This window comes from Pelmatolapia mariae, linkage group LG1 (assembly GCF_036321145.2).
Source record: "Pelmatolapia mariae isolate MD_Pm_ZW linkage group LG1, Pm_UMD_F_2, whole genome shotgun sequence".
Classification (NCBI taxonomy): domain Eukaryota; kingdom Metazoa; phylum Chordata; class Actinopteri; order Cichliformes; family Cichlidae; genus Pelmatolapia; species Pelmatolapia mariae.
The window spans coordinates 15,297,475-15,321,587 of record NC_086227.1 but is presented as its reverse complement, the minus strand read 5'-3'; the positions used below and the strand labels follow the sequence as shown (position 1 = coordinate 15,321,587).

General features: G+C 40.6%; 2 protein-coding genes across 5 annotated transcripts; both read right to left on the bottom strand.

Annotated features, from left to right (window-relative positions):
- Positions 1–1,600: 1,600 nt before the first annotated feature.
- rbm26 (RNA binding motif protein 26) lies at positions 1,601–11,751 on the bottom strand. Of its 4 annotated transcripts, none has more exons than XM_063473892.1 (22): positions 11,275–11,751; positions 10,216–10,334; positions 9,988–10,106; positions 9,769–9,860; positions 9,418–9,659; positions 8,794–9,072; positions 8,437–8,679; positions 8,075–8,215; positions 7,824–7,964; positions 7,560–7,671; positions 7,288–7,444; positions 6,050–6,232; positions 5,456–5,557; positions 5,267–5,335; positions 5,077–5,181; positions 4,914–4,988; positions 4,560–4,727; positions 4,166–4,270; positions 3,809–4,012; positions 3,329–3,415; positions 3,056–3,169; positions 1,601–2,265 (listed from the first exon to the last, which is right to left on the bottom strand). In XM_063473892.1, exons 1-22 carry the CDS (start codon positions 11,331–11,333, stop codon positions 2,176–2,178), a joined length of 3,006 nt encoding a protein of 1,001 aa, XP_063329962.1. In that variant the 5' UTR covers positions 11,334–11,751; the 3' UTR covers positions 1,601–2,175. The 4 variants fall into 4 exon arrangements, with proteins under 4 accessions (XP_063329962.1, XP_063329980.1, XP_063329970.1 ...); XM_063473910.1 differs by having other exon boundaries at positions 5,456–5,554; XM_063473900.1 differs by having other exon boundaries at positions 7,560–7,668.
- A 2,507-nt stretch (positions 11,752–14,258) lies between these two features.
- On the bottom strand, positions 14,259–23,589 carry LOC134627620 (cytochrome P450 27C1). Its single transcript, XM_063473878.1, has 9 exons — positions 23,136–23,589; positions 21,707–21,897; positions 21,172–21,371; positions 20,149–20,358; positions 19,405–19,568; positions 17,056–17,222; positions 16,863–16,941; positions 16,433–16,636; positions 14,259–15,450 (listed from the first exon to the last, which is right to left on the bottom strand). Exons 1-9 carry the CDS (start codon positions 23,424–23,426, stop codon positions 15,313–15,315), a joined length of 1,644 nt encoding a protein of 547 aa, XP_063329948.1. The 5' UTR covers positions 23,427–23,589; the 3' UTR covers positions 14,259–15,312.
- Between the last annotated feature and the right edge of the window lie 524 nt (positions 23,590–24,113).

Genomic DNA, 24,113 nt, shown 5'->3' with positions numbered 1-24,113 from the left:
GTCTCACTTAAGATGTTCTGCTAGGCCTGCACAGCTGCAGTTACCTTCAGGCGCTGCTTGTTCGTGAGTGTTTTTGTCATCGGGTTTGTCTTCGCTAACTGTAAAGCATGTTCTTTTGAGTTGGGATCAGGTGACAGACAATGACGATTTTTTTTCCTCTTACAGTATGTTTTAGGTGATTATCCATCTGCACTGTGAAGCACTGATCAGTTTTACAGCATTAGGAAATGTGAGCAGAGGGTAAAGGCCTGTGCATGCCACAGTTCATCCCGCTACTTCTATCAGCGGTTACATCAATAAACACTAGTGACTTGATTCCACCAGCAGCCATACACGCCCATGCAATAAAAATTGCCTTAGTTATTTGATAGATAATGTGGCATGGTTCTTGTATCACTTGTATCATTTTTATCCATTTCATTTATCATGAAATAACAAGGAAACAGGACTCACCCGACCTTTAAACTGCTAGTCAGTCAAGTGTCTAATTTTTTTGTGCCTCTAAAAATGGCTTTGTTAACTTAAAAGTTAACGTAATGCTTTTGCTAAACCCCTAAATTAAAGCAGAAAGTCTGAATGTTATTCACTTTGTTTGATTCAAAGCCCACTGTGGAGGTACACAGTGGCAGAACAGCAAAAAATGTGTCAGCCCAAAAACGAACCCACCAAATTATACGACACTCTCTTATGGCCCACGTTGCTCAAAGACTTTTGGTATTGAGGCTCACCATGAACACTGCCGTGGTTTAAATGGATACCTGCATTTGACTGCTACTATCAGTAACAGGCTCGTCCTTTAACAGAGGCCAAAAAGCACAAAAACCTAAAGTGGAACAGATGACTGCTCTGAAAGTTTTTTGGTACAAGAACAAAATCCAGAATTACATGTAATGTCAACACTAAGCTATTACACAGATTCATAAGGCTGTTTCATCAAAATGATGCATCATTACAGAAAACAAAACTGTTACTTTGTATTCAGTTTTTAAACACAATAATTACTCCAGTTACAAACAGCACAGCAGTGTGCGATGTAAACAAGTTCTCTCAAACTCAAACTTTTCGCATATATCTTAATGTCACACAATAATCAATCCTCAATTCATAAAATATTTCTGTATTTTAATACAGCATCACATTGAGCTTGGCACCAAATAAAGACTGATACAGTCGATACAACATGACAAAATTAGCGTAAAATGTTGACGCTTCTTAGAGAAGGATGTGTTGAAGCTGCAGCACAGTGACAGCTCCTACAAAAAAAAAAAAAAAACATTTTTAGAGATTGAATCAGTTTCTAAATTATCAACATTGCAGTCAAGCTATGCAAAAGACTTTTTTTTTTTTTGCAAAAACAGATATACAGCATGATGTCTGCCTTACCTTTATATGCCATTTGGTGCTACATAGCACTTACCAGTTCCAGTTAAAGCTGTTGAGTTTGTTTGGTTTTTTTAGGAAGTTTGCTCTTAGGTGAAGATGAAGGGCTTTTTTTGTTTTTTGAAATGGTCTTTTTTCAGCTTTTTTTGGCTGCTTTCTTTTTTTTTCCCCACTGCCAATTGTTTTGTTTTGTTTTTTCTTTTGGGAAACGGGGGAGGGATTTTATTTTTTTTTGGGCAGCATGTTTTTAGACCATTTCAATTCTTTATTTTTTTGTACAATCCAAAGTAAAGCAAAGAACTTAGAAGCCAAGCTTTCATACAAATCACTTAAACTCATTCATAAAATATTTACACACAAGCGTTTAAACCAGTCAACCTAACACTATTCTGCAAAAGCTACTGTCATTCGTTTAAATTATAACACAGCTTTTTTTATTTTTAGGAGCTCAAAAAAATGTGTCTTTCAGTGATCAGCTGTCATATGTCCCAACAAACTAATTGTATTCTGTGAACCCAAATAAGAAAGGAAAAAACTGTCTACATTAAGAGCAATAAAAAAAAATCAGCACTGTTGCATCTGGTATACACAATGAAATTCATTAAACTTGTACATGGTTTTTCTGCCAGTTACAGAAATTCTAGGGGAAAAAAACACATCTAGCCAAAGTGAAATGTGTCTTGCTGATTTATAAGCAAGCATTGAAATCTTCTCTAAAGTTCCACTTGTCCTCCACACCAGTGTAACCAGAGGAAGAAAAGAAAACAAACAAACAAAAAAACAGCTGAGTGAGCCTCATCTGCGCCAGGGGCGAGGCTCGTTGTCGTCTTCTTCCTCATCGTCGTCCGCCAGCAGCGCATCATCACTTAGAGACTCTTCTGGGTACTGATAGGACAGAAGAAAAGAAACTGAGATTACTACACGTGCTTAAAAAGTGCAGAAAACTCCACAAGACATCCGTTTCTTTCTAAAAAGGTCCTAAGACAAACTAAATTCTCCATCTGAGAGTAATCAAGGTATGAGGGGTTGTGCGAAATTCACTGGCCAGCACTGTTATTGTGGCTGATCAGTGTGATCAGCCACAATATTAAAACCACAAACAGATAAAGTGAATCAACAATGATCATCTAGTGAAAATGCAATACTCTGATGGGAAACCCTGGGCAGTCGTGTGAGAATACGCAGAAGCGTGACATCTACAACAACATTTTTTCATCCCCAGAAATGTCCAAAATGATGTCAGCTGGGCCGAGGAGTGTTGGTATGGACTGGAAGAAATCCTGATCCACAAATTGACATTGCCATTGAATCTATTGCCAATGTAGCCCAGTGCCATGATGGGTTAAGTATGGGAGAGAGTAGGGGTGATGGGATGCAATATTAAGCAGCTGGTTTTAATATTTTGGCAGATCAGTACAATCCTAGTACAGTTCCTGCATTGATGTGTAAGAGCTCCCCCTTGTGGATGTTAAATACAAGAAACATATTTGATAAGTTTTACTGAGATGAGCACATCTAAAAACGTCCTCACTAAAGAAAATATTTCCAAGTGGATTTAATAGCAGCATGAGGAAGAAATAAGTCTAATGCTCTCCTCGTGACTCATGTGTCAGAAAATCCCCCACACTGAATCAACAGTGCCAACACTAAGGCAAGGTGAGAAACATCCACAAACCTCATCTTCCTCTGGTTCTGCTTCGTCAGCATCCGCAGTAGTGAGAGTGGTGACAGGCTTATGCCAAGCCAGGCGCAAAGTCTGGTTATTAAATTTCACTCCGTGAAGAGCCGCCTGCAGGTGGACAACATAAAGCAGACAGAGGGGGGGCGGGTGTCAACATCAGGCTTAGCTGCTGGTCTTTGTGCCTTATCCTTGCTAATCCAAGGACGAGCCAAAATGCAGAAAAAAATGAAACAGACATTTCACTGTTTGAATGTTAAAGTGCATCACCTGCTCTGCTTCCGCTCTCGTCTTGTACGTGATGACCGCGGACAGGTTACCCTCATCAATCTGGCAATCTTCAATTTCTCCAAATTGCTACAGGATTGGGAAAGCAAAGCATTTTGGTCATTGAACAAACTAATACATCACAACAGTGAGGAAAATGTTCCTAACAAACCAGCAACATGGCCTGCTGTTAACCTACAGCTGGTTTAAAATGCAGAGGAACCAGTGTAGACAGTGTTAAGCCCACTGGAAATTATGAATATGGAATATTTTTTACACCTTATATAACACAGCTATATACTAAACAGAGTGTCAATATTTTTAATATCTTCTCTTAAATGTATAAGAAAATAAGATGATTATCTTTAGATGAGCACTGTATGCTCACCAAATGTAAAACTTTAACATCCTGTCATTTTACACTGTTACACAGCACAGAGGCTGCTATCAAATGTCTGTTTTTTCAGTTTTAGGTTGACTTACAGCAAAGTGTGGTAGCAAATCTATGCGGTCTGTGTCATTGAAACCAGAAATTTTCAGCGCTCTTGGTCGATGATCCACGACTGCGTGCAGCGGCACACCTCTTCCTCGCCCCCTAGAGCCCCTTCCCCGAGCCCTGACGGCACCGCGGCCCCGAGGATGGACACCCCGGCCTCGCCCTGGTGACAGCAGCCCCCGTTTAGCTGCCTGAAAGAAAACAATCAGAGCACATCAGAACACAGCTGGAGTGTTTCATCATTTGAAATTCCAAGAACAAGTCTGCCCTCAAGTGGCTACTGTGCAAGCAGCATTTTTATACATGGTTTCAAGCTTGCCCTCTTTCTTTTTTTAATTCAATACCTCAATTTGCAGCTGGGTATATTTGATCTTCAACAGAGCTGTGTCCTCTCCAGCCTGAGTCTTCTTATACAGATCCAGCTCTGCATCCAGCAGTTCTTTCTGCGCCTGTGAGTGAAAGCAGATTTAATAAAAATAAATGCTGGCCATCAACTAGAATTTTAAATTAAAACAGAAAACAAGCAAATATATCAAGTGTATAGGGTTTGCAATGTCAGGAGAATCTAACAGCAAGAGCAAGTTACAACCATTTTCTGTGATATACTAGAAGAAAAAGGAGAGAAAAAACTCAATCACTGAAATCAAGATCAAATCAATAATAATCCATCAGGTTCTTATCAGTTGGCTTTTGTTTGAACATATCGTGTATTTCTTCTTTTAGTCTTTTAGTCCATACCTGGGCCTTGCTTTTTGCTATCCGCAGTGGGTTGCTGTTGCTTGAGATTAATTTTATCTCCTCTTGCAGTTTGGTGATGCTCTTGGTTAACATGTCCAAAGTTTCCATGATCTTGGCTTTATCCTCTGCCTTCATTGATTTGTTCTTCTCAAGTTTGGATATCAGGAGCTGCGGCAGACATGAGCAGAGAAATACAAGTTTAACATTTGCTGATGTCTCCATATTTGAATAATTACTAAACACTTGAGGTGACAATAAATTTAAAAAAAAAACATAATAATCTTACTCAAAAACATACAAATCTATGCAAATTAACACTGAGCAACAGAAGCCTTTATTCCTTCTGCATCTTACCTTTTGTGTCTCAATGTGCTTCTCCAATATTTCCTGCTTCTTCTTCCTCACATCTTGCTGCAGTTTTAGAGCTTCCTGTGTAATCAAAAATGGGGATTGGATACAGGTTTTTTTTGCTTGACTTATAAATCACTGCCCCTCCAAATTTCCATCCATTTCTCACCTGTTTCTTCTTCAAAGCTTCCTCTGAGGTCCTTTGTGCTGTCTTCAGGACAGCAGGATTGTACACAGTCTTTGTGAGTCCCATGGATGTTGAACACACCTGAAACTGAGAGAAAACAATTACATTTGCAAGAGAAGGAGAACATTTTAAAAGGGACACAAAGACTTCTGAACACAGAGTGGAGACTTACTTTTTCTATTGGAGCTGCTGGTTTTGTACAGAAGCCTAGACGATCCTTCACTGACAGCTTAGTGGGATTCTGCACAGAAGGGGTGTGGGGAGGGGGTCAAAAAGGGGGGAAATGTTTATACAGACCTTGGGCAAATTTTGACAAGTATACGCAACAAAACACATCCTCAGCAAGACCGCCTACACACACCTGTGAGGCTGCACTGAAATCCTGACCGGGCTCTGAATTCTGGGGCAGCATGGGTCCCAGACGGTCTTTGACAGACTGCTTCAGGGAAGTGGCTGGAGGCTGCTGAAAAACAAAGACGGTGTTACAATTGTGAAATGGAAGGCATTTTAACGGATAAATAGGCTGTCCCTCTTCCAGATTTGCCTCCGCTGCATTAATTTTTTTAGACAGCAAAACAAGTTCTTTGTGCTGTGCGTGCAGAAAGGACAGGTATTACAGCCGCCGAGTTTTCTACATTGCAAAAAGAGAGCCAAGAGAAGACAATGTGACACAGTGTCTAGTTCTTGCAAATTATCAAAATATACCCTTAAAGCAGGAAATACATTTCACACCTTAAAAGATTAACATTGGCTGTGAATTTATGGCAGTGTGTTCTTGTTTAAGCTGATGAAGTTAGAGGAACTTGTATTACTGTGAATCTGTAATCACAATGAATCCACTGGTTTGCAAGTGCCTCCTATTTTAAAGAAAATTACAGGAAAAGAAGCTGCTTGTGTAAAGATAGCAGGTTGCAAAAGCGTGTTATGAGAGATGGCTGACTTTAACAGTGGCTACCTGTGACTGTAACTGCTGCTGTAACTGAGACTGGCCCTGGGCATCGTTTCCATCCTCACGAAACCAGTGTACCCTGATGAAACGGTTGTTGAGAACCGCCTCAGTGCTTTGCATGGCCCGCTTTGCCTCATCAGGAGAGGAAAACTGTATCAGTGCCCCCTCGGGGTCACTCTGGTAGGCCACCTGTAAAAATATTTAAAACCATTTTTAAAACAGACAGAGGACAACACATTACAATCTGAAAACCACAGTCACTCAAGGGGATAGCAATGTGTGTGTGATGAGCTGTGGTCAGCTAAGTCACTCGCAAACATCAGCTTCACTCATGACACAGATTTATCTTCAGCTTTAGCTGAACTTACAGAAATATAGCAGCTTAAAGCCAGTATCTGGATATTTGCCTTAACAGTAGCACATAGAAATGCTGAAAGTCAGTTTTCTTGCAAACAAACCTGATAACACAACGAGGGGCTTTATTGGACTCTGAAATGTTAACTCTTTACATCTTGAAAGCCTAGTAGGGTTTTCAAGATGTAGTGAGTGGTTTCCGTTATACTTCAGGCCTCCTTATAAAACAAAATAATTCGGTGTGCATTAGAAGTTAGCGAGGGTAGTTTCTGCCTATTCTGCTTTCAGGAAACGTCTTGACTGATATATACTGAGGTGTCAAAACTTGTCGTTAAGGGTAGAGGGGAAGCTATCAAAAGTCACCTTTATGAGATAAAGAGTTAATTCAACATTATTTGATTCCTAAACGGACACAAGAGCAGTCTGATGGTGTTAGTTCCACCTGATCATCCCAAGAGTCATTATGTTTACCATTCACTGTCCTATCCTTCAAAACCTAAAACTACATAAATGCATTTTGTAAAAGAGTACGCAGTTATTTTTGAAGATACCTTAGCAGTCAATCTATTATTTTGACATGTGATATCTTTATTGATATTGCCGGTCAGATTTATGTTGGACCAGAGTTGTTGCAAATCATGTTACTCAAATAGCTTTATGGCATAATTTTATTCTGCCATAAAATTTCTAAAAGACAACCTAGAAGATTAATCTAAACCACTAGACAAACCATGTGTGACTCTTTAACCTTTTAATACCAGATCCATGCATGCATACTGTTCACACATCAATCACCAACTGAACAGCACCTATGATTGCGCTATACTGTGGTTACACATGTTAATAACCAACGATGATCAAAGCCGGGACATCCATATCCGGGAACTGACCTGCAGGTTGACGATGGTTCCAAACTTGCTGAAATGCTCGTTGAGTTTGCTGATGTTGTTGAGCTCAGGGGGAATTTGCCGAACAAGCAGCTTGGCATTAGGAGCGAACTGAGCCCTTTTGTGGCTGCCCTGGTGGTTGGGTTTGTTAAAGTTGATTCTGAGCAGAGAGGAGAAAATTAACCAATTCACATGTGTCAAATTATATCCCTCTTTACATGTGCTGTTGTTACATTCTATAGAAAAAATACAAACCAAAACAAAGTGTTTCTTACTTGTCAAACCAAGGTTTCTTGGTGGGCAGCCCTCCATCATGAGAGGGAGCGGGTCTCTTCCTCGAATCAGATTCCATGACAATTCTCATACTGTTGTTGGGAATCTTGTCTGCTGGAACAATCACTGACAGGTTAATTTCTGAGACCAACACATGTGGCTCATAAAAGGAGAATACAAGTCTAGAGAAACACTTCTGATTGCAGTAGATGAAATGCATATATAACTGAGGACAGTCTTTTCAAAGTTCAAATGGTTTAAAATACCTCTGTGTGGCTGATCGACCTCCCCCATAGTGAGACCAATCAGGTTGGGTCTCTGGGCATTGACCCGGTGACGATAGATCTGCCTGGAAGTATTGGTGATGCTGGGGGCCTCGGGATTGTACACATCTGTGTCATAGTGATCTGATCAGCAGAGAGAGGATCATTTAGCTCATAAAATACTGGGGTAAAGTACAGCAACCAATTTATAAATCTAAAATTATACAGACTACATAAGAGATTAGAGACATTACCAGAGTTGAAGAGTGGCCCTGAGGGCGGTGGAAGCGAGGAGCGCATCCCAGAGGTGACAATGGTGGGAACGGAGCTGGTGATGGAATTGGGAGGACCATCCATGCCTGCTGGCTGCAGTGGAGGAAGAGGAGGAGGGGGGCCTGTGCCAGATAAAGCAAGAGTTAACATCTTAGATAGCCTTTTTCTGTAGCGATATATCACTTTGTAGTTTTAAGCATAAAGAATTTATTTGATGACTTAAAAAAGTCCCTAAACTTTAAAATTGCTTTAATGCTAATTCAACCTATTAGTACTTTTTAAAACCCTGAATCAAAGTGCCAGAAAAAAAAGAAAATACAGCAATTATTATCTGAATCTCTACCTGCAACGGGTGGGAGGCTAGGTGGAAGGGCACCTGGAGGGGGCACAGGTGGCCGAAGGTTCACAGGTGGTGGGTTCATGAGAGGCGGTGGTGGTGGGAGGCCTGGGGGTGGTGGTGGCTCCACACCTGGAATTGGTGGAGGTTGGAAGGGCAACATACTGGGCAAATTGACATCCTCCACTACAACGGGATCACTTCCGTGATCGAAAGGACACAGATCCCCCTGCATGCAGAATCCCTTTTCTGCAAAAGGAAACAGAGCTATGTAGAACAAGCAAATATACAACGTCCAAGAACAAAACAGATCACATTTAATCTTCTTTTTTTTTTTTAATGTTTAATATCAGCTGTCCTTACCGTCATAGTCACGGCATCGATTTCTCAGTTGAGGGGGAGGCCCCCTGTTGAAAGGGACCCGATCCATAGGGTGCTCGGGACGGAAGTCTGACCAGCTCTCTGTGGTGTTGTTGCTATGATGATGTGTGGGAGCAATGACTGTAATAATGCTGCTCAGTGTTGGCACAGGGAAGTGTGAAGTGGTTGCAGTGGAGACAAGAGCAGCTGGGGTATAACCATCACCACTCTCTGACCTGTCCCCTCGTTCATGATCATACTTCAACTTTCCAGAGTCTCGTTCTAGAGAGAAAAGAAAGGCCACATGGCATTAAATCACTAACACATATACAAAAGTGACAAATCAGACCTGTGCACCAGGTACACAGCTTTTTAGTTTGATCCTTTCCTCTTTAACTGCTCAGCACTGGTAGATCATCATATACAGTGAACTATTCAGGAAATCCTATTGAATTCTTAAGATTAGGTAAATTCATGCCAGAGGAAATACACACCTATACCAAACAAATACATCTCCAGGAAAAATAAGATGTTCTAAGACGCTCATCTGTAATATCAAGTTGGCATGCTCGCACATTTAAAGAAAAATACTGATATTTTTACAACCTGAGTTAATCAAGTTCTTACCTCGACTCCTGCTTCTCGACCGAGTTCTGCTGAGGGACCGGCTCCTGGTGCGATCTCGATCCCTGTCTCTATCACGGTCTCGGATACGGTCTTTGCTCCAGCTCCTGCTTCGGCTACGACTGTAACTGCGGCTGCGGCCTCTTCTGCGATTGTAGCGTTCACGGTAAGAGTCCCTTCTCGGCGGGTTGCGATCATAATCCCTCTTCCTGGAGCGATCGTCTCGCTTACGGTCATCTCCTCTCCTGAAGATATATTTTTTTAAAAAACAATGAGTGAAATGAGTGAAAGAAAAACACATGTTGACATGGTTTTTGTTTTGTTTTTTCTAAATGGGAACAGGCCAACACACACCTGCTATCTCTGCTGTAGCGAGAACTTGATTGTGGGGGACTGTGATTCACGCGTCGTGAAAATTTCTTGTCTCGTTCGTCTTCTCGATTTGCCTGAACAAAAAAAAGGTGCTTATTTAAACTGGTTGCTCATACTGTTTAGCAAGTGTGCATTTAACTGATTTTAATAATCTTTGGGTACTCAGGCTGTTTGAAACTCTTGACATTAAAAGAAGATAACCTCATCTTTCTTCTGCTCTTCTTTCTCAACTTTGATCACAGAGGGTGGCTGCTCAAGCTGTGGGAGGTAGCTTTTGTTGTTAACGGCTTCAAACAGCTTATCCACAAATGGCTGGGTTTCTGGAAAGAAAAAAAAGTCATAGAATAATATTTTAAACCAGAGTCAAATAACATGCAGGATCACATGATAAAAGTAATGGGGCTTGGAAAATAAAGCTTTAATAATTACCTTTCTGAAGAAATACATCCAACTGGTCTATACAAAGGGCTTTAAGTTCCTTTTCACTTTTGTCCTTCTTCACCAACGCAACAACATACTTGGCGAGCGCAGAAGGGTCTGCATCACAGCTGCAATCGTTAAGAAAGAAATCCATATAACACATGAACAAGATTTACTTTTAAAACCAGACAATCTGTGTGTGACAATACGTGTTGGGAGGACACAGTCGTTTATGAAAGCTGCAAAATGCAGGTGAGTTAACAAACTGTATCCACTGAATTTACAATACACCACAAAAGCAGGCAGTAGCTTTGCTGTTGTTGGTAGGAAATGTTATTGGTTCTGGCTCATTTAAAGCTTAAATAACATAAATAAATAACTGGCTCAGTTAGTACTTTGCTTAGCTTTTCTTATAAGTGATACCAGAAATTAAGAGTTAACAACATATTATTTGCAACTCTGTGCTGCCTTGATTTATTACATCTCCTTATCGTTCTCTATAAAGCTGCTTGGTTATGTGACGTGCATTTTTAATGTTACTGAATCAAGTTTGGGGACACAGTGTGACAGTTTTGTTATTTAATCTGGTTATTCCTAGGCTGGCTGTACTGAGGAAAGCAGTTATATAATTATATATTTGACCAGTGGTATTTTGCACATGCAGCAGAGTTTAAGCAAAAGGGACTTAGTGCTGTTGTGCTATATTGTGCTGTAGTGCTATATTAAGGACACTTTTTCGTAGACTAATTATGTTCTAATCATGTCTGTTATATTATAGGACATGGTTAACCACCATATTATCACCACATCATTACCATGTAACAGCTTTTCCTCTTCCTTACCCTTTCAAAGGCGCAACACATTATGTTTACTCGGAGTACATTTTAATTTGGCAACTTTTTTTCACAACCAAAATGAATTTTTACTTCAGTAAAATGTCAATAAAGCAACGGGACCTTTACTGGAGCAAATTTACTCTTTCAAACCCCCATTCATTTAAGTAGTTTGTGTAACTCCGATTAAACTAAATTTACTAAAGCTGTTTGGCTAATGGCTAACCATACTTACATGGGCTCGAGGGTTTCAGACAGCCATGTTTTCAAGGCATCGAGGTTTTCAATGATCATCTTAGATGCAAAGGAGCCTTCCCTCGACCACCGCCACAGTTAAAGCTAATCGGGGCTGATGCTGTTTATCTGTGTAAAAGCACAGCTGACATTAGCTGGTGAAACTAGCAGCTTCAGTGGACAGACTGTGATGCTAAACGTGACGTTAGCTTGACTGCCGCGTTAACGCAGCGTAACGTTGGCTAGACTAGCACACGTCTTTCCAGGCCCCGAGCGTGCTGCACAATCCCGCCACCCTTCTGCTGTGTTTATTATCGAAACGCCGGTGGTGGAGGGAGGTCTGTTGCCTCTCAACGCTGAAGCTGCTAACTCTGAAGTTTACAAGCGATTTCAGTTCGATGAATTAAATAGCATCCGCGCTTAAATTGCTATTTCGTCCCCTCTCACTAGTGGTTACTATGCCATGAATACTATTTACTTCCGGTTGAATTCTCGTTGGAAAAATCGCGAGAGGGCAACTCCGAAAGCAGTGTCTATCACTGCTACGTTATCGACGTAAAAAGTGCGAAATTTCTGCTCATTTAACCGCTGTGTTTTGTTTTCAGTGTGTCCCAAAAGAAAGAAATATGCAATTTATTATTATTCCAAGCTCAGATTCCTTGCATGTGGTTCATTTTCACAACATAGACAATAACAAGTTTCCACTTACTTCTCTCTGCACCCTACCACCACCCCCTACATATTTATATTGCACATGTGGTCCACTAGACTCGTGGGTAGGTGCTGTGTCCCTTCACTCTCTTCTCCTCCTCCATGCCCTGCTGTGTGTGTGGAGTGATGGGGTTGTGTTTGTGTTTCGTCCTTCTGCTCCTGCTTTTTCCACACAAGGTCCCAACATTGTTAGACTACAAGCACCTACACCTCTCCCCTACAATATTCCTACACATTTTTCCCTTCAGTACAGGAAGGCTAGACTCTTTGACAAAGTAAAACCTAATTAGAGTCTGACAGTCAGTTTGAAAATGAGGAGGACACTGGCTATAAGATGGCTGTAACACAGTTGCTAACAAGGGGAGAAATGTGGATAAAAATGGTGAACCAGAATGCCCTCCTTCCCCGAGCATCGAGGCACACCACATTGCTCCCAGTGTTGCACAACCAGGGCCAAGACAAATGACGTTTAGCCTTGTGCAAGACATCACGTCTGATTTTGTGCTTTTCATCTTTGATGCCATACAGAAATTAATCCACATCAGTAAATATACACTGATCTAAGTTATCTTCAACATTCTAGATCTTACATGGACAGGAACACACAGTATACAGGCATCAGATCCAAGACTGTGCAACATATTTAGCAAAACATGTCCCTCATGACATAGCTACACACAAATAGGTTGTTTAATGGACCTGAGTGGTAGATTGACAGAAAGCTGGTGAGTTTATTTTCAGTTCAATTCAACGAAGTAAACATTAATCAGGATCAAAAACCTTGCTTACTTGTTCAAGATTAACATTCCAGGTCATTTACTTTTTTTGTTTTGTTTTGGGGGGGGTTTTCTACCGCCTGTCCCGTTTGGTTCTTTTGCCATCAGAATTATTGCCTGAAGGCCAAGAAAGATGCTCAACAGATTTACTATACCAAGTGGACCATCCCGGCCTTGCCGTATTGGTCCATTTGATTGACCTTTGTTTTTATTGTTTATTTATTTTATTTTATTTTCAGTTGTTACATACGGGACAGACATGACTGGGGGAAAGGAAAGGGAGAAAGAAAGAGAGGGAGGGAGGGAAAGAAAAAAGGTGTGGGGGCAAAAAATACACACACACATATATATATGTATATATATATATATATATGTGTGTGTATATATGTATATATGTGTGTATGTGTGTATATATATATATATATATATATATATATATATATATATATATATATATATATATATATATATATACTTAAGATTGACAGTGCACAGTGTGCTTTGAGGTAGCAGCCAAGAAAGGTGTAGTTTGTGTCTGTGAACACCCGTGTGTACACCTGTGAGCATTGCTGTAATTACATTATATAACTATATTACCCATTTACACAACATTCAACTTGAAAACCTGATTTTCACATGGAGATAGAATGCAAGTAAACAAATAATCTGATATCCTTATCTCTTTTCAACTTTTTTTTAATAACAGTGAATTTAAAAAATTCATGCATGTTCCACCTGTATATGGGCAATGGGTTAAGGATGTCATGTACTATACTCAGCTGGAAAAGATCCGCTACACTGTAAAAGGTTCGGCTCAGAAATTTTATGACATATGGCAACCTTTTCTTACGTACGTTGAAAGTTTAAATCTGGATACTATTGCTTAATGTGGGGGGGGGGGGGGGTATTTTTTTTGTTTTTTCCTTGCTCTCATTCATTTATTTTATTATTTACTTTTTATCTGTAATTCAATTTTATTTTATTTCTTCCTTCTTCCCTGGCTGGGTTTTAGTTACACTGTTCTGGATAGGTAAGTGGGGGGGGGGGGGGGGGGGGGACGGGGACGGTTTGTTAATACTCCTGTAATTGTTGTTAATAAAAAGACCTTGATCAAAAATAAAATTCTTGCATGCAATAGTAATTTGATTAAAGACTACGATTAAAAAGCTCGCAAATACTAGTGGATTAACCATCACAGAAACAAATGATTTTGGTCAGTACTTTTAATTTAGGGCAGCTGTTTGGTTGGGTGGTGGTCTAACAAATTTGTAAAACACTAAACATGTGTGCAAACATGAATACATGGGTGTAGTATATAGAGTCATATGAAGAGTCTAGTTATTAGTCATATCAGTCATACAATGTGAAAATGCAGCTTTTACATGTTCTTTAAAAACTGCAGTGAAAAGCTCAGTTTAATCATTTCTTGTTTTGTTTCTATAAATTAAACAATAAAACTCTGTATATTAAAATATTGCCCAAAACAACAACAACACGGTTTATTGTAATAAATCATTTTATTGTTTCCCAGTTTCACTGGAACTACAAAACAAACAAAAAAAATACAGAGGCAAAAAAGCAGATAAAAATTAAAGTGTTTTTTCTTAATTGCCAACCAGTGAGATTCTTCACGCTGACGCACGCAAACAACTTGCCTCTCTCCTTTCCAATAAACTATACTGTAACATACCTTTTTCCATCTCGAAAACAAACAAAAGCAACAAATGCCAACAATAAAACATATGCTAGTGAGGACTTTCTCACAAATAGCAAACAAACCAAAAATTCTAACCACATTCTTTGATCCAAACCCTGAAAAAACGTAGGCAGTGGATTGATTAATGGAAAATGTGCACTTTCATTCATTGATTGTAGCTCATGAGATAATTCAACTAGTTGCCATGTTTTTAAAAAAAACAACAAAAAAAACGTAATCTATTTTAAACCATTTCTTGTCTGTACTTCAGAAATATACAGTACACAGATTTAAGTCATGTAATGCCTTTTCGGTAAATGAATGCACTTATTCACTAGAAATTAAAGCAAAAAAAAAAAAAAAAATGATGCTAGTTTTAAAGGGAAAAAAAATAACAAAATTTGGTTCGTAACACAGTCTTTGTGTCAAGCTTGTTATAAACAGCTAAGCTAACTTAGCTAAGCTAAGTACATTCACAGCTGCCCTAGCTTAAACTCAGAGGAAACAGAATGTCTACATGCATTAATATTTGTGCCCACATTATATGCATACATGCACAATAGTGTAAGAGGCTACAGTCAGAGTATGTAAAGATTTTTATTGAGATCAGTTTAATTTTTCCATATTTAATTGAATCATGGAAGTAGTTACAATCAAAACACAAAACAAAAAAGTGGATTTTCAGTCCAAATGTTATTCTTACAGCTTATATTTGTCCTGGATTTGCGTCCTAGTCGCTAATGAACACATTTCATTCCTGAGTAAAACCTCATTCTCAGCTCAGAATCTAAAATATAGGAGTGGAGAGTGTGTCTAAAAGCAGAGTGTTTAAAAACTTCCAACAGTACAGCGGACCTCACGGAGAAGAGAGTGCGTCCACTTCCCGGTCGATGAACTGCAGGTGGATGGGGGCACCAGGGCAAAGCAGGCCGTGGGTTTTGGCTTTGACGTCAGCAGTGAGAGGAGAAAGGCAGATGTGGAACTTCTGAATGAGCTGCACAGCGAGCAAAAAGACAAAGAACAGACATCAAATTTTAGTAGTCACATTATCCATGAGCACACTTTTATTTAGAACAATAAAAATAAGAGGATAATCGTTTAAAAAATAAATAAATAAATAAATAACAGAGAATATAAGGTGTGTGTGATAGAGAAGTGAAGGATGAATCATCTTTCGACAAACTCCTCAGTAGTTCTGAGGAAGCGGAGGTCAGACTGAATGATAATGCATTTTTTGTGCTCAATGATGATTCAAATTTTCCACGAGTGGCTTGACAAAGTTTTGCATTATTCTGATTTTGCATCAGTAATTACTATTTGTGTTCAGACTGTCTCAAGACACTTGGAAAATACAATATGGAGCAACAGTATGATACATTAATATTGGTAGTTTAGTTTCATTTCCCCCTGTGCTCTTGTCACAGCACGAGCCTGAGAGCAAGAGAGAAATGCTAAAGACAGCTGGGTTTCTGTAGGTTTAAATAAATTACTTGTAAGATGTTTTTAGGATTATATAAAATGGCATTTAAGATATTTTTCATGGCCTTAAAATGCAAAAAAAAACTAAAATAGAAAAAAAAATGAAAATGTGCAACATATTTATTACTTTCAACAAGCTTCAACCAAGCATTTAATATAGTGCTTTTCCATATCCATCCATATTGTACTTACCAATTAAATTAACATTATTTTACAAAAATATATATTTTTATTATTAAAGAAGACAATACACAAGCTCACATAGGTGTGTTCAGCTAACGTGTTGAGGCTGCATTAGTGGTTATGGGATCTTTGTTTTGTTATTGGTTGCAGTACACATCTTTTCCCACTCAAAAAAATGTAAAGCAAATTCTGAGGCCTGTCAGATTTTAGAGTCTTTGAAATCTTATTGTATTCCAGACTTTTTAAAACCTTTCTGAGAGCCCTGGACATTTTTTAAATGAAAGTGTAGCATCACAAGCAGAGTAATCTCTTACCCTTATGAGAGCTAAATGCATCTCCAGCTCTGCAATTCTCCTCCCAATGCAGCTCCTGATGCCATAGCCAAAGGGAATGGAGCCAAAGTTGTCAACACGATCTGTGGTATCTTTCCGTATCCAGCGATCTGGTTGAAAGTCTAAAGGCTCCGAAAAGTTCTCTTCTTCCAGAGATGTGGAGTAGTGGCATAGGGCCAGCTGAGTCTATTAAAAAAAAGAGAGAGAGAGAGAGAAAGGGGAAGAATGTTGGTTGTGTAATGAAAACAGCTGGGCTATTGTACATGGGTCCATACATGAGGGAGGAACAGAGAAATGCCTGAGTAATGGTGTATCATTTTACATCTGGTTTGACTATAATGTTTTAGCCAATTCTTATTGTCATACTTTCTTGTGCCTATGTCTGCTGTGGAAATGTGACCGTCACACTTACTCCTTTGGGGATGAAATATCCACCAACTACCAAGTCATCCTGGGTAATCCGTCCATTGCCTGGAAGAACTGGAAACAGCCTGATCACAGGGTGGGACATACAAAGACTGTTATTCACACAAAGACTGGTGTACATTGGTATTATAGCAATCTTTTCAAAGTCTTAATCTAGGATAAACATAATACATACTGACCTGAGAGTCTCTTTGACCAGCCCTCTGATGAGTGGCAGGTTAGAGACGTCCTCGGCTGTGGCGACTGCTCCGGGTTCCAGAGTCTTTTTAATTTCTGTGTGGATTTGATGCTGTACATGAGGGTGTCGTGCTAACAGGTAGCAGGCCCATGACAGGGTAAAGGATGTCTAGAACAGAAAATGGTCAATTTAATTTTAAAAATATGCTTACACATTGAGCATTTCATGAATATTGTACTGGTGTTTTTATTTTGGGTTTTTGTATTTGTGACTATATTGTTTCTTTCCTTGATGCTTTGCAGCAGAGTTGACTGCAGTGCAAGCTGATATAAGAGTTTCTATAATGTTGCGTAAGTGCCGAGAAGCAGCAAGGGAATCTGAGGGAGAAGCGGCCCAATTCCAAATGCTGGGCAAATGCTCAAGATCCCTCCACCAGCTGTGCTCCCAGCAATTTTCTCCCGTGTCTTAGACCACTCACCCATCTGATCCATTCTTATCCCACTGTACCTTGATCAAATGACCTCAACTGGCATTATAGCAAGGCGTTTCAAACAATTACAGCAAGAAAAATGAAAATGTGACTGAGATTATTACCAGATTGCACAAACAGAAATCCAATCCAAACAAGTTTAGCCTCGTACTACTTTTAACATTTCCATTGTGTTCTTGGCAAATCCTTCTGTTCATCTCATGTCACAATGGGCTCCTTCTGCTAATGCATTCCAGACTTCTTGCATTTTTGCTTTCCATATTAGCAATGCAACTTGATTTTTATTTCCTCCAGTTCATCCTTTATTGCCAAATCACTCTAATTACTCATGAGTTATCTGATCAGTTGGCCCTACTTCCTGTTTCCGACTTGTATCCACTGACATTTTATTTCAGTGAGCTGGGCGGTTGACCAAATGATATGAAAATGTCATGCGTCACTTTTCCTAAATTTACATCTTTTCATTTGTTTAATGAGGGTCTTCCTTGTTGATCCAGCCCACTCCTTCTCCATCCACCCCCAGTGCATTTTTGACCTCAGCCCTGGTTTTGCCATAACTCTAAAGGCCAATCTAAGGTTAGTGTCTCCCTGTGGACCAACTAATATACCCTCCTTATATACCCTGCCATTCTTTTTCACTGTTCCTTCCCACTGCTCTTGCATTCTCCCCTCCCTCTCCATCAGCACCCTCTTTCCATGCAACCAACATGCTCTTAATCAGCCCCAGCTGGCACAGACACTGGCAACTCCTCAGATGTAGCCTGAGAGGAATCAGATGACAAAGGCTCCAAGCAAAGTTTTCAAAAGGCTGAGGCCTCTCCCCCATCCATTCCCTCCATCTTCCCCTTATTTTCCAACATCCATCTCACACCCTGCTCCCTTGTCTTCCTCAGTATTATGCCATCCACCCCATCCCCCCCCCTTACTCCCACCCAGCCCCTTATTCTCCCCCTGGTCTCACCTCTGCCCACTCTGTGCTATAACTCTGGCTGTGGCTAATGTGACTTGACAGCTCTTGTGTGTACCAACTAAAGGCAAAATGCACCATGGGGTCAGGTAATGGCTGAGCTTAGTGCACCCCCTACCAGGACATGCCTGATTCAACAAGTTCACCAAAACACACACACACCCTTTTATCCCATGGCCCCAAGCTCCACACAAAACGCTCTACCCCGTTATTCTTATTAATATGACAGGACCCCAAACAAATTAGGCAATAACTAGGAACATGTGCACGAGGCGCGCATACAGTTGCAAATGCATGTACACCAACACTACTACAGCGAGGTGGAAAATTAGTGTAAAATCCCTCCTTCCTGTGTCCCAATTTCTATATTCTTTAGCCTGCCAATAAAAGATTATTGTTACCCCTCCACAGTGGTCCATGGATGACATTAAACCCACAGCCTTAATTATTTGCAAGTGCATACAACAAGTTCTAATGTTGAAACATGAACACAATGTCTGCCTTAGTTATAAAAAAAAAAAAAAAAAAAAAAAAAGACAAAAGGCCCCCTGTGCTCACTGAACAGACAGAGACAAATGACAAGAAACTAAATCTGAGTGAGAACGAGTTTGTCAGTGGGAAACTGTAACCCCCCGATACACTACTCTGACGTGACGCTGGCACAGCTTCACAGGCATGGACATGGCGCCAGAAACCCAACCTTTGAAACTCAACACTGACTCTGACACTCACACACACAGATGCAAACACACACACACACGCACGCACGCACACACGCACACACGCACAACTCCCAAACCCTTCCCCTCATACTGAAGCCACACTCACTGCATCTTCACATACATCAAACCCTTCTCTGCACAGTGTTCATCACAACACAGACACACACGCACCGTGTCGACCCCAGCCAGCAGCATCTCTGTTACGTTAGCGTAGATCTCCTCGACGCTCATCTCCCTGGTAACGAGCATGTGTGTGAGCAGTCCCCCCTTCACCTCCTCTCCCTGCTCCAGCTGGGCCTTGATCTCCGAGAGCCTCTTATTGACGTGAACAATGCCTGGGATTAATGAGGGGTAGAGAAGGTGATATCAATGAGAAAAAAAAAAAAATGCGGGTCGTTGTGAAGGAAGGTAGTGAAGGGAAAGCAAGAGAAAAAGGAGTAGGTTATGTAAGAGATGGACCTACATACTCTCACTATCCAATGGTACAGCAGTGGAGATTTAAATGCTAATCAACATCAACATTCCCTTCTATTGAGCACTACCGGTTTCAAGCTCTACTACTTGGCGTTTTAATAAAGAAAGCATTAGCCAAATAGGAAAGCTAAAAAAAAAAAAAACTAGATCTTTCTAAAAGTTCTGGCATCAAGGCAGAACTTGATTAACAGTCTTTGTGGTCACTCTAAAAAGAAATTGAAGTCTTAGACAAGAGTACCACAAGTCTTAGCATAAATTAGGCCTGGATATACTTAGGAAATCTCTCCTTCCTGTGTTCCAGTATCTTTTTTTTTGTAGTAAGAAATTACTGGGTTACCATCTTCTGGACTAAAACACTGTCCAGGCAGTTCAGCAGAGCAGGCAAGTATGAAACTAAACTGTGTCTTCTTTGATCACCATTTCAAGCTATAAACCACTTACTGAATTTGAAAAGACCATCCCAGGACAGACAGAACTCCTCCCATGGTTTGGGGATAATGGGTCGGAGCCACTTGGGGATAGCTCCAGCATACATGGTCATCTTGAAGGAGCTGAACATGAGGTTAAGTGCAGCGATGTAGTCCTGGGTTTTCTGGGGAATCTTATTTTCCAAACATCCTAGTCTGCATTCGTACAAAATAGCGGCCACGCCTGTAAAAACGAAGGTAAGGGAGAGGGAATTTTACCAATCTAAGACATTTAACACTGGCATCCATCAGTGGCTTTGACTTTTCAGTACAGGGCCACTTTAATAACTTTCTATGGAAAAATTGGTGACTAAATTTTAGAGAAGTGAATAACGTGGTTCATAGATTTCTCCCTTGGTTACCTCTTCGTACCAGTTTTTCTGTTATTTCAATTGGTCTCATTGATTTTCTTTCCTGCCATCTACGCTTCACCTGCACTGAGCCACTTATAAAGGGTCGCAGATGCCAACAGACTCGATAAACTGATTCGTAAGGCCAGTAATGTTGTGGGGATGGAGCTGGACTCCCTCAAGGTGGTGTCGGAGAGGCGGATGTTGTCCAAGATAAAGAAAATGTTGGATAACACCTCCCACCCACTCCATGACATGCTGGTCAGTCACAGGAGCACGTTCAGTGAAAGACTGAGATTACCGAAAAGCACCACTGAATGACACAGGAAATCATTCCTGCCTCTGGCCATCTCCCTGTACAACTCATCCACTTAACACACTGTTTACTGCAACAGCTACATCCTTCTTGCACATGTTCTTTTTCAGCTATTTATTAATAAGTGACTTTTATGTATATATATGCCTGTATATATTGTGCTATTCTTAGTTAGTGTATTGTCTGTCTTTGTTAATGTTTGTTTATAATGGAGCACTGTAACAAAAAATAATTTCCCCTAGGGATCAATAAAGTATTCTGATTCTGATAAATCCTTTTTGACCAACTGGTATTTGCTTCACAGCCAATAATCTACAGATTTGGTACCAACCTTCCATGGCATATTTAAAGAAGAGGTCATTCACATTGAGGACAGTTGCTCTATCCGGCTGCTGGGTGCGCAGACTGTAGACCCTCTGGATGAGGTCATCCACCACGCTGTTTACATCATCAGAGAAGACTGCGACATCACGGGGTCGCATGATGAGCTGCCTGAGCACACTCCGCATCTTCAGCCAGTCTTCTCCCTCACTGGAAAACAAGATACAAAATGATTGTTAAATTCCCTTGTATTCACTTATTTGACTCATTCAGAGACATATTTGGGGGGGGGGGGGGGGGGGGGGGGAGAGATTCTCATTTTGAATATTAAGGGATGTTGCTGTTGGAAAAACTGCACGTTCAGATGCTTTTTGGATGCTAAAGTGGACTGCTGAGTAGTAAACGCAAGTGTGAAATGATTCTGGACATTTAGGAGATACATTAAGGGACGGGTAATGGAAATCTTATCAACACATCTGCTCAGATCAAGGTATTATTTCCTGAGGTTGCCAAAATTCATGGTTTGAACACTGAAGGGGACTCACGCTGAGATGAGCCCAGTGGCCCGTCCTCTCATGTCTCTGTACTCCTTCCAGGAATCCATGTTAGCCCTCTGAGGGGCCACCCCCTCTGCCCTCAGCACCTGAGCCACCATGTCACGATCTGCAATGGAGACCACCAGCTGGGGCCCAAAACGAGACTTGAAGATCTTTCCATACTTCTTCTGGTGCTCCAACTAGAAAGCAACAGTGACAATCAGGATTTCTAGAGATATTTGTAAATTACTTTACTAATAAATTTCAGCACTGAATTTATTTTACTGCTCTCCTGTCATAACGTAATGATAAGTACGTCCTTATTTATTGTTCTGATTATTTTGAAGACCTTTTTTGTATAATAATGTTAATGTGTAGCAGCACGATTCAAATAATAAAAAAAATAAAACCAAGTTGCAGATGCTATTGAAGAAGACTGCCAGTGTTCACATCAACTTAAAAAATGTTTTAATGATCTAAATTTAGAAACGATTACGTAACCTCGAGCATATTTCACTACCAACAATTAACCTAGAAAGACACCTTAAGAAATGATGATCCTTTTGTACTCGTCGCCATGGATTTTGTCACGCTGGCAGGCGCTTATTGTGCCCAATTTGCATAGGCTACGTTTCAAAACGCTCGGTAAAAACTGCATATGCTGCATCTGAAAGACGACACTTAATTAAGCTTTCATTTATGCTGCCGCGGTTGTGCAGTTTGCGGAGGTATTCTGCCCACGGACAGCGCGGGGTTCCGAACAAACGTAAACATGCTCCCCTGACCTCCAAAATCACAGCTGCACGGTGCTGGACATGGAGGACGCGGGCTGAATGGGGAATAAGAGAAACGCGAGTATAATAATAATAATAATAATAATAATAATAATAATAATAATAATAATAATAATGAAATAAAAGCAAAGTAAAAACAAAATCCAGCATGAAAAGTGGATTATGTTTCACTTCAGCTCTTTTTGAGTTAAAACTATCCCATCACTTTTCTCTGGGTCAGGCCGATGGACCGACCGGTCGTGCCACACATTTTTTCAGACTGCCCCCATCTGCGGGCAGAGTCTCTCTTACGGTAGACGGACAGTCTGAAGCTGACCACGGTCTGCCAATGGAATGCCAGCGCGCTTCGACTCGCGACCACGACTGAACCATAATTTACCCCGTATTATTTCAAACAAATGGGGGGCAAATTATGGTTGGCAGTAATGGGGGGCGGGTTAGCTCATCACATCTCAGTAGGACGATTACAAAACTCTCGCCTTGTACCGGAAGGTCGACCAGTGACCGGACTCCTGGTGCGCTACATTGCCATTTTACGCATAGGTGACAAATTTGGCTGAGCACTGAGAGTACGAAAACAAGACATTTTTTATTTATTTTTTAACCTATGAAAAAAAATGAAGCATAAGATTGAGCACCATTACCTGAATTTCATGGATTCTGCCAAACCCGTCCTTCCAAAAGAACTCGATCAAGTTGGACAGGGTGTTCGGTCCGGGCATGTCGTTCAGGGTCTTGATTTGAGTTTTCTCGCTGACCTCCTCCGGTTTGATCATCCTGTTGGGCATGGTCTCTTCTTCTGTTGCAGAGATCCCCAAAGCCTCGCTGGCTGCTGACTTGTGTAAGGAACGCACAACGTAGAACAGCTGCTTATTCAACTGGTCGCTCTGAAAGTTCTTCCAGCATATCTTCGTGAAATTATTCAAGACTGCCATTGTTGAGATGCTTTTTTCCGCCTTTGCGTGACCGAGAACTATGTATGATAAAAAAAACTTTTGCAAAGTCTTTTTTTGTAACTTCACATCTGCAGAAACTGTACGCTCCTGGCTCGTGCAAACACAACACTCCCTGTGTGGTAGTGAAATGTTAGATAGGGACAGTATCGTGGATCGCTTTTAAATAGTTGCTTGTACAACCTCAGAAGAAGAGGATTGGACGATCGCCTCAAAAGAAGGGAGGGATAACTCTTTATTCGGAAATGGGCGCAGTACAACGTGCTAAAAGTTCGTTACATCACACCAATCAATCATCCTCTGTGACTGCGCACACCGCCTCCCCCCCCAGCGCAAGGGTGTGCGCGTCACTCAGCCCCCCCCCCCCCCCCCCCCCCACACACACACACACACACACACACACGCAAAATAATGTGATAGAAGCCACATGATTGCAGAAAATTCGTCTCAAATAAAGAATAAACCTCACGTACTGCTGATGTAAGCGCATGAGAGAGCCCCACAAATCACCAGCTGTTTACAAAAGTGTAAGCGCTTTGTCTTCAAGTCCAGAAGTTGTATTTAAAACAAGGAAAAATATGAGAAACTTTATATAACTTTGTGCAGACAGATTGCAAAAGTTGGACTTTACAGAGGCATGAGATTTATAGGTGTTTTTGCATTTGAAAC